The 9,570-nt window shown below is 39.7% G+C and overlaps 1 protein-coding gene across 1 annotated transcript; it reads right to left on the bottom strand.

Annotated features, from left to right (window-relative positions):
* Nucleotides 1-5,943: 5,943 nt before the first annotated feature.
* On the bottom strand, nt 5,944-9,256 carry LOC141587265 (serine racemase-like). The gene is made up of 7 exons (XM_074408715.1): nt 9,146-9,256; nt 8,282-8,473; nt 8,093-8,179; nt 7,743-7,973; nt 7,189-7,262; nt 6,901-7,087; nt 5,944-6,296 (listed from the first exon to the last, which is right to left on the bottom strand). Exons 2-7 carry the CDS (start codon nt 8,449-8,451, stop codon nt 6,047-6,049), a joined length of 999 nt encoding a protein of 332 aa, XP_074264816.1. The 5' UTR covers nt 8,452-8,473; nt 9,146-9,256; the 3' UTR covers nt 5,944-6,046.
* Nucleotides 9,257-9,570: the final 314 nt, after the last annotated feature.

Raw genomic sequence — 9,570 nt, 5'->3', positions numbered from 1 at the left:
TTGGGTGCGTGCTGTGCAGGCGCACGTCGAATCGGGATGTACACCCGAGAATCTGCAGATTTAGACTAGGACCGTATTATTATCGTAGTCCTACCCGGGGAAATTATAGTCTAAGAGTGATAAATGTCTTGCATTATTTGGATGGTTACTTTAGTCATATCTCCTTGAAATACGTGCTCGTGGCTAAGTGGCCGTGTCGGTTTCCCTATTCCCCTTTTCCATTTATTTATTGTTGCTTATGCCTTACCTGTTTATTCCATCATTTCTTTATTCCTTGTTGGTTTAAACACGTATGATCCCATGTTTAGTTATGATTCGATTCACTCATGTCTTATCTAATATGATTGTTTGTTTATGTTCTTTGTTATGTTCGTTTCGACATATTGTGGCTGGGAGAACCTTGAGTTACTCCCCACTGACTGTGGCGTTCATGTTTACATGAATGACAGGTTGTGAAGATGCTTACGTGGGGAAGACGTGTGGGCTAGCGAGAACTAAACCCTTGAACCTTAGTTGCTAGTTTAGAAACCCCTTATATGTTTATTCATGGGATATCTTTTCCCCGCCTTCTAGACTTGGGTTGTATTAACCTAATTTTGTCTATTATTGTATTTGTTTCATTTCTTTTCGATAGTGGCACCTGCGTGCTATTCTTCAACTACTAATTTTAAAAGTTTTTAAAATATCACAAATTTCCGCTTTAATTTATTAGTTATATTTTCCGCTTTATCGCGGGGTGTCACAAACATAACCAGTAATTGATCGTCCGCTGTCAACATCTCCTGCATAATCAGAATCTGAGTACCCTGACACAAGGCACTCTCTATCACCTCCATAAATGAGACCAATATCAGATGTACCCTTAAGGTACCGAAAAATTCTCTTCACAGCTTGTCAGTGCTCTTTACATGGATCACCCATAAACCGGCTCACCACACTGACTGACTGTGCTAAATCAGGTCTAGTGCAGACCATAGCATACATCAAACTACCCACTGCACTAGAGCACGGAACTCGGGACATGTACTCCCTTTCTTCAGCTGACTTGGGTGAGAAAGCAACAGACAGATGTGCATTCGATGCACTAGGAGTATCTATGGATTTAGCAGTAGACATGCCAAACCTTGATAACACCTTCTGAATATAGCCTTTCTGAGATAAGAAAAGCTTATTCTTGCTCCTATCCCTGTAGATCTCCATTCCCATAATTTTTCTTGTTGCACCCAAATCTTTCATCTCAAATTCGATCTTGAGAAGACCCTTCAATTTCGAACATCGGACTTGCTCTCTGCGACTATCAACACATCGTCTACATATAAGATCGGATAAATGAAAGACTCATTCTTGACTTGTTGTAATAAACACAACAATCATACGGACTCCTATTGTAGCCAATCTCCAACATGTAGCTGTCAAACCTTTTATACCACTGCCTCGGAGACTGTTTTAGCCCATATAAGGACTTCTTCAGCTTGCAAACATAGTCTTCTTTACCCGAAATCTGGAAACCGTCTGGCTGAGTCATGTATATCTCTTCTTCCAACTCTCCATGTAGGAAAGCTGTCTTCACATCTAGGTGTTCGAGTTCTAAATCCTGATGTGCAACTATTGCTAGCAACACTCTGATAGAAGTATGTCTGACCACTGGCGAAAATATTTCATTCTAGTCTACCCCCTCTTTCTGACTGAACCCACGAGCTATCAATCGAGCTTTATACCTTATACCCTCAGCAGCAGTCTCTCCCTCTTTCTTCTTGAAGACCCATTTACAAGTAACAACCTTTATCCCTTGAGGCTTCTTGGATAATTCCCAGGTGTGATTCTTTTGAAGGGACTCCATCTCATCTCCCATGGCAGCAAGCCATTGGGCAGATTCAGAACATGTAGCTGCTTCTTTGAAAGTGGATGGCTCATGTAAGTCAGGATCCACCTCCTCAGCAACCCGAAGTGCATAACCCACCATATCTTCAAAACCAAGTCTATTCAGAGGCTTCCCAAAATTAGGCCTGATTGACCGCTCACGGGCCAAACTCTGATTCGGAATCGTAATGAAGAATCGATGGAACGGATCGATTTGTAGTGTTTGATCTTCTTCCTGTGGTACACTCTCATCAAGAGTGTCTTGCTGCTCCACCTGTTTATCAACACTACTACTACTATCTAACAACATATAAGACTTCACAGTAGGATTAACCATAGAATTTTCATTAAAGACAACATTTCTACTCAAAATAACCCTATCCTCAGATGGAGACCAGATACGGTATCCCTTGACACCATCCCCATAGCCCATGAATACTCCCTTTTTAGCTCGTGGCTAAACCTTACCTTCACTAACATGATAATAAGCAGTACTACCAAAAGCTCTTAAAATAGAATAGTCAGCAGACTTACCAGACCACATCTCAAATGGAGTTTTGAGATTCAGACTCGTGTTAGGTCCCCGATTTATCGGATAGCATCTTTGTACTAACCCATACGCCCCGAGAATCTTCTTGTTAGTCCAGCATTAGAGAGCATGCACCCTGCCCTCTCTAGAAGTGTCTGGTTCATTCGCTCTGCTACACCATTTTGCTAAGGTGTATCTCGGACTGTACGATGTCTAGCAATCCCTTCATTCTTGCAGAACTCGTCGAACTCAAAACAAAAAAACACTAGGCCGTTATCAGTTCGCAGCCTCTTGACCTTCTTCCCAGTTTGATTCTCCATTAATGCCTTCCACTGCTTAAAGTGCGTAAAGGCTTCGTTTTTATGCTTCATCAAATAAATCCAAGTCTTCCTGGAATAATCATCAATAATAGACACAAAATACATGTGACCTCCCAAAGACTCCACCTTAGAAGGACCCCAACAATCGAATGGATGTAATCAAGTGTGCCCTTGGTCCTATGCCTTTGCTTTAGGAAACTTGTGCGATGTAGCTTCCCAAATACACAATGCTCACGAAATCCAGATTCTTGACCTTGTGACCACACGAAGATCTTCTTTTGACGAGTCGCATCCTCCTTTCACTCATATGACCAAGCCTCATATGCCACAACTTAGTCAAATCTTCTTTATCAACATCCGAGGATGCAACAACAACGAGAACCTGTGAGTAGATCCCTGAAGATAATATAGAGTACCATGCTTGATACCCCTCAGAACCACATTCGAACCTTTGCAGACCTTCAGAACTCCACCTACACCTTGAAAGCTGAAACCCTTACTGTCTAACGTGCTTAAGGAAATCCGATTCTTTGTCATTAGTGGGACATGTCTAACCTCGTTCAATGTACAGAATTTATCATCATGTGTCCTTACCCTGACTGAGCCGATTCCAACTATCCTGCAAACAGCACTATTGGTCATAGAAATAGTGCCTCCATCTATCTGTTCATAAGTTGTAAACCACTCCCTGCGCGGACATATATGGTAAGATGCTCCAGAATCTAGAATCCACACATCAGTGTCATACGTGACCCTATCCGTAACTAGAGCATAATCATCTTCCTCGGAACTGCATTTGCTACACCAAATAGAGCGATGCGATACTAGACTTGTTCATTTATCTTTCTTAGGACAATTGAATTTCCAATGCCCCTTCCCTTTACGATGAATTCTGAGACATCGATAGGTTTAGGACCTTTAGAAACATAAGAACCGAAGTACCGAATTAGAAGAACCCGAATAAGAAGGCTTCTTATACTTTTTCTTCCCGAATTTCCCGTCCATAACCCCCACTCGTCGCTAACCCTGCCTGATTATCTAATACTGTACCGTAGCTTTATGGCGCAGTTCTCTAGTATGAAGAGACGACCAAACATCTTCTAGAGTAACAGTATCTTTACTTACAATAAAAGACTGTACAAAATTCTCATACGATAACGGTAAAGAAACTAACAGAATTAATGCGGCATCCTCATCTTCTACCTTAACATCAATATTACGTAATTCTAGTAAAATTGTGTTTAACTGATCTAAATGATCTCGAAGAGGCATACCTTCCTGCATTCTCAGACTAAACGGATGTTTGCTTCGAAGCAACTTATTGGTCAAAGACTTGGTCATATAAAGACTCTCAAGCTTTTTCCACAGACCGGCTGCGGTAGTTTCCTTCGCGACTTCAGTGATGATATCATCAGCAAGGCACAACATAATCGTTGAATGTGCCTTCTCCTTCAGACTGGCCATCTCAGCGGTAGCAGCAGCAGTTGCGCCTTCCGTCTTCTTATCTGAAAGCGGCGCCCACAACCCTTGCTGCTTTAACAGAGCCCGCATCTTGATCTGCTACAGACTAAAACTATTCCTCCCGTGCAAGCGATCGATCTTTATGTTCATCGCCGACATCTTTCTCGCCGGTCGGGGAACCCAAAGGCTCGATACGATTTTGTTATAACGAAGCAAAAAGAACTAATAAAAGAACAATAAAGAGACAAACGCATTTTTATTTACGTGGTTCACTAACGGTGTATTAGCTACGTCCACAGGGCAGAAGGGAGAGAGTTTTATTGATATGTGAGGAGTTTTCAGATTACAGATTCAGACGGTATGATTGTTAGGTAAAGGCTTATAGAGTTTATATAATACTCTCTAAGAACTAATACAGAATGACCTAATAAAGGCCCAAGACAGACCTAGCCCAATAACAGACCCCCGCATAGTCGTTCGAAGCGGCGGTTAACAGAATCAAGGCACAAACCCAACAGGGTATGTCGGTTTGGTCATTTTCTGGTCAAATGAGTCAGGTGGTTGTGAGTTCGGTCATATTCGGGTCAGTGATTAAGAGAGTAAAAAAGTATATTTTGGATTATTATATATTTATAGTTTAGATTGATGAATGATTCTTTTCTTCAACGTAAATAACATTAAGTGTGAGATAAGTTGGTCTTACCTAAAAAAAAAAAAAAAAAAAACATTAAGTGTGATTTCAAATTAGTCATTTCAAGTGTTTTTGGTGAACTAGAGTTATGGTTTGTCGGATTATTTTCAAATTGAGTAGTTTTGGATCGGATATTTTTGACTCTGATCATGTTCAGGTCGGTCGGGTCAGTTCGAATTTTGAGCCACAGTTTGATGCTGTAATTCAGGTCAATTTTGGGTGTCGAGAACGCCTTTTCGCGTCTCAACCAGCTCTAATGGGTCAAGGTCTTGAATCGGGTTTTAAGCATTTTTCATGTGTTTTTTCTTTTTAATAACAACAAAAATGGTTGATCTGTCTTAAAACTGACATATCCGTCTTAATATTAAAACGAAAATTTCCATTTTTATATTAAAATGGGCCAAGTAGCACCCTCATTTAGATAGCTGGAACACGTTTTTTGCTAATCCCTCAACATTTTGCTTTTGTCGCATCTATCCTATTTGCTCATTTTAAGTTGATGAATATGTTCCTCTTAATCAAGGATTTGTGTGACATTGCCATGTAGACGTTTACCAATGAAAAATACTGACATACAAGGTATGGTCGCTTAAAGTTTTTGGGTCGAAAAATTGGGCATTTTGTACAAAGTGGCAAATATCAAGGATAGGACGTAAATTTTCAGATAAAATTTGCAGAGTTATACTCCGTATACCAGAGATCTTGGATACTCCCAAATAAAACTGTTTGTTTGTCTTTGATGCTATGTGCACCTTTGACAAACTCCATATTTTTTTTGCTAATTTTCTTAACTTGTACCGTTTCTTTTTTGCATAAATTTTGATCTAATGAATTGACAATTAAGTGTAACAGGACTACAGGAGGGTAATTCAGAAATCTAAGCTTAAAAAACCAAGAGCTTAAAGGGATTAAATGTAAGTATTATGACCAGTTGAGAGATGAGAAGTTGGAAAGGGAACCAAGAAGAGCTGCTAGATTTATTTATACGACTCGAAAATTCCGGAGTCCAGGATAGAATTTTAACTGACACTCATCAAACGGCTCAGAGGCTCATAGCTAAGCCTGTGATTGGGAAAATGATCAATGAAAAGAAGTACAAATTTCAGCACAAGGTCAACTGTCTTGGAACAATGACCGCACAAATAAATTTCTCCATTGAACCCAAAGTAGTATTCAAATGCACTTCTATGATTTTCCTAATGCCTTCCATAAAACATCCAAATCAACATTACCTCCTGAAATTACAATTGCTATGTTGTGGCAATCATTCCACAGTGGATTTTGCCGAAAACTGTCAGACAGAACTGCTGCGAGACCAATAGCTCCACCGGGTTCTACTGCAACCTTCAGAATCTCATAGCAATGCTTCATTGCTTCGATAATTTCACTATCTTCCACAGTGATGACTGCGTCCACTAGATCTCGTACAATAGGCCTGTTTTATGGGAAAATGACGAGGATGAGCATTTGTGATGTTTGAGAGAACGGAAAAACAACATTACCCAGTGCTTCAAAGGCTTCCCATCTATGGTCAGGTAAGCAGGGGTTAAATGTAACATTGCTTCTGTCTTAAATACGGAGAACTTGAGAAGCAATTATCAAATAACGGAATTAAAGTTGCATAGAGCAAGAGCAACTACTAGTCTACTACACATTATGGGAAGCACAAACAGTTTAACGATCTTTTCTATATTCCACCACACTCTTAAGCTAGGCCTGAGAACTAATCCGGCCTAAAATGGAAAATTTGAAGTAGATCTGAACCATAACTGATCTAAAATGACTTTTTCGAAACGTAAACCTTATCAGCAACAACCCCAAACAACCTAATTAACCAGACCCATATTCAAAGTGAACCCGAAATTGACGCGATGGTAGCGCACCTGAAATGCCTCAACCAAACCTAACCAGAATGACTCCTTTGAGGGTCTACCCCAAGCCAAAGAATAGTGAATGTTTGGACCCATAGGAGATAGAAACTCGAAGTAAAGGAAATATACAACAGGTTGTGTTCATATGAAATGAGTGGTCCTCTATACCAGGTTAGGTCTCCAAGGGAAGCCCGAAGCCCATCAGCAACTGTGTTCGTCTCCGGCAGTGTTATTATCCTGCCAGACGCTTTTGATAAGGCTGCATCATTTGCTCCAACAGGCTCGGCAGCAACTACTCGGATGGATGCATTTATGGATTTAGCGGCAAGCGTCACACCTGATATCAGACCGCCTCCTACATATTTTCAGTTTTGAGGTCAAACTCACGATCTACTGTCAAACAAATGCAAAACATACAGAAAAGGAACCAAATTTGCAGGGAGCATAGTGAATTACCACTTATCGGAACTATAATTGTGTCTATTTCAGGGAACTGCTCCAAAAGCTCCAGCGATATTGTTCCCTGCCCACTATATCTAAGCAGTCAGAAATACATGCTTGCAATTTGTAGGTATCACAATGTTCTCAACACATTAATTTACTCTTTTCAGGAAAGAGAACGACTATTTTCACAGTTTTTTTCACACAAAAGAAGTGTCAAAACAAATATTTTACATACTACAAGGTCAATTATTTATTTTTGGTGTAAAATGAGCCACAAGGAATGTTATATGTCGATGAATATAGGACCCGGGTCATGACTCATTGATAGCACAATTCAATGACTTTACTAAATAAGCTAGATGACATCTGTGGGTATAGACATTATAGTTTACCAATAGCATCTCTTACAAGAAACAGTGCCTCGACCACAGAGTTCTAGACAAAAGTGTTAAGTACCAGAGGAACTAACTCAAAGATTCTACAAAAACATTGGACTTCGAACAAGCCCGGCATGTTGGCGAAATAAATCTCAAGGAAGTAAATCAAGAGTTCAAACAAGTCAGTACCTTATGATACGTGCATCATTGTATGGGTGTATAAGAAATGCACCAGTTTCCTGCAACACCTTCGCAGCGGTACTCTGCCTCGACTCCATAGTGGGCTCACTCCATATAACTTGTCCTCCATAACGTTTTACATTCTCAACCTTGCATTTCGGAGCATTATTGGGAATGACTATATAAGCTGGAATCCCTCTCAATTTGGCAGCCAAGGCCAATGCCGCAGCATGGTTACCACTATAGATTACGTAAAGATTATTACAGTCAGTATGTATGCTAAGAAGGGGATAAACAACAAGAACAAAGACAACTTTCTTTTGTGCATTTTGCCCAATTGACAGTAAGAGAAGGCCTACCTGCTATGAGTTACCACTCCTTTAGCAGCTTGTTCTTCATCCAGCGAAAGGACAGCATTTGAAGCACCCCTGAACTTGAAAGCTCCTCTGATACGATGCACCGAAAAATAAAGTTAGAAATAAGGCTTACATTCATTCATTTATGCAGTATCTAGAATTTGGCATTAAGAAATACGAAGAGCTCCTCACCCTTTCTGAAAGCATTCACATTTAAAGAGCAGTCTCTTTCCGGCCATAACATTCAAAGTCTCCGAGGTGAGGACAGGAGTCTTGTGAATAACTGAGTTAATCCGTGCGTGTGCCCCCTCGATGGAAGAAAGATCAGCAGCATACTGATTGGTTCTACTGTCACTACTCATCGCGTTCCTACAAGCCTATACTCTACCCATTAACGACACAAAAACACGGGCATTAATGGCACATTCAAAAGCAAAACATAATCAATTTTAGACCAGTATTCGATCAACTGTCGCTCTTAATCACCTTTCCTTTATTTGTTCTCTCTAAAAGGGAGCAATGAGGGCAATTTTTTTATAACAAGTTTTGAATTTGATCATGATTATTACTTCTCAATGACTTCAATTACTAAGCAGGTAGCCCATATCTACACAAGCAACCTCAGTTAAGTATGAATATTCGATATTTTTCGCTTTCAATCTCCATTTTTTTGAGTGAAAAGAAAGCGCCACAAAAACAATTTTGATGACAGGTTTCAAACCTATTCATGACTCATGAGGAATCGGATCACTTCTTAATACGACTACAGTTTTTCATAAACTCGTGTAAGGCGGTATTACACGAAAAATGCGTGATAATAGAAAAGGTATACGCAAATTTAACAATACCAGAGATGAGCAAATTGGTCTTTACATGAATAGATTAAGCAGAAGTTTGATTCATAAAAAAACCAACAAGAAAATTAAACAAATAGATTCATTAAGATGGAACAGCTTATATGAAGAAGCTTAAAGTTTGCAATTACTGATTAAAAAAGAAGACGGTAAGCAAAAAATTTCAATTGATTTGTCAATTACTGCAATATTTGGGACTTACTGCGTTGAGGTTGGTTCAGGGTTTTGCAAAATGTGTGCTAAAACTTGTTACTCCACCATGGACTAATGGCGCAAGTGACTCGATATATGGGGGTGGTTGGTGATGCTTGATAACTCCATCCGTCCCGGCCATCGGTCATTTGCTTTGATTTTGACAAAAAGACAAGAAAAAAGGTTGATAAGTGGATCCAATTGACCGAGACATCCAAAATAAAAAGCAGAATAGATAACAAATAACCATGATAGAAGGAGAAGAGTACATTACAAAGCCTTTTTGAAATTTAATCAAAGTTCAATACAAATCTTTCAAATAATGGCCCCATTTTTTTCTTTTTTGAGGGTAAAAGCCCGAAGGCATTACTGCATTAACGAATAAAGAACAGCATTGTTCACAGTCGGAGGAAGGACAACCGACCACAAAGATAA

The sequence above is a fragment of the Silene latifolia genome, chromosome 6, assembly GCF_048544455.1.
Source record: "Silene latifolia isolate original U9 population chromosome 6, ASM4854445v1, whole genome shotgun sequence".
Lineage (NCBI taxonomy): Eukaryota > Viridiplantae > Streptophyta > Magnoliopsida > Caryophyllales > Caryophyllaceae > Silene > Silene latifolia.
Note: the sequence above shows the minus strand (reverse complement) of the source record. Positions and strands in the feature narration are given on the sequence as shown.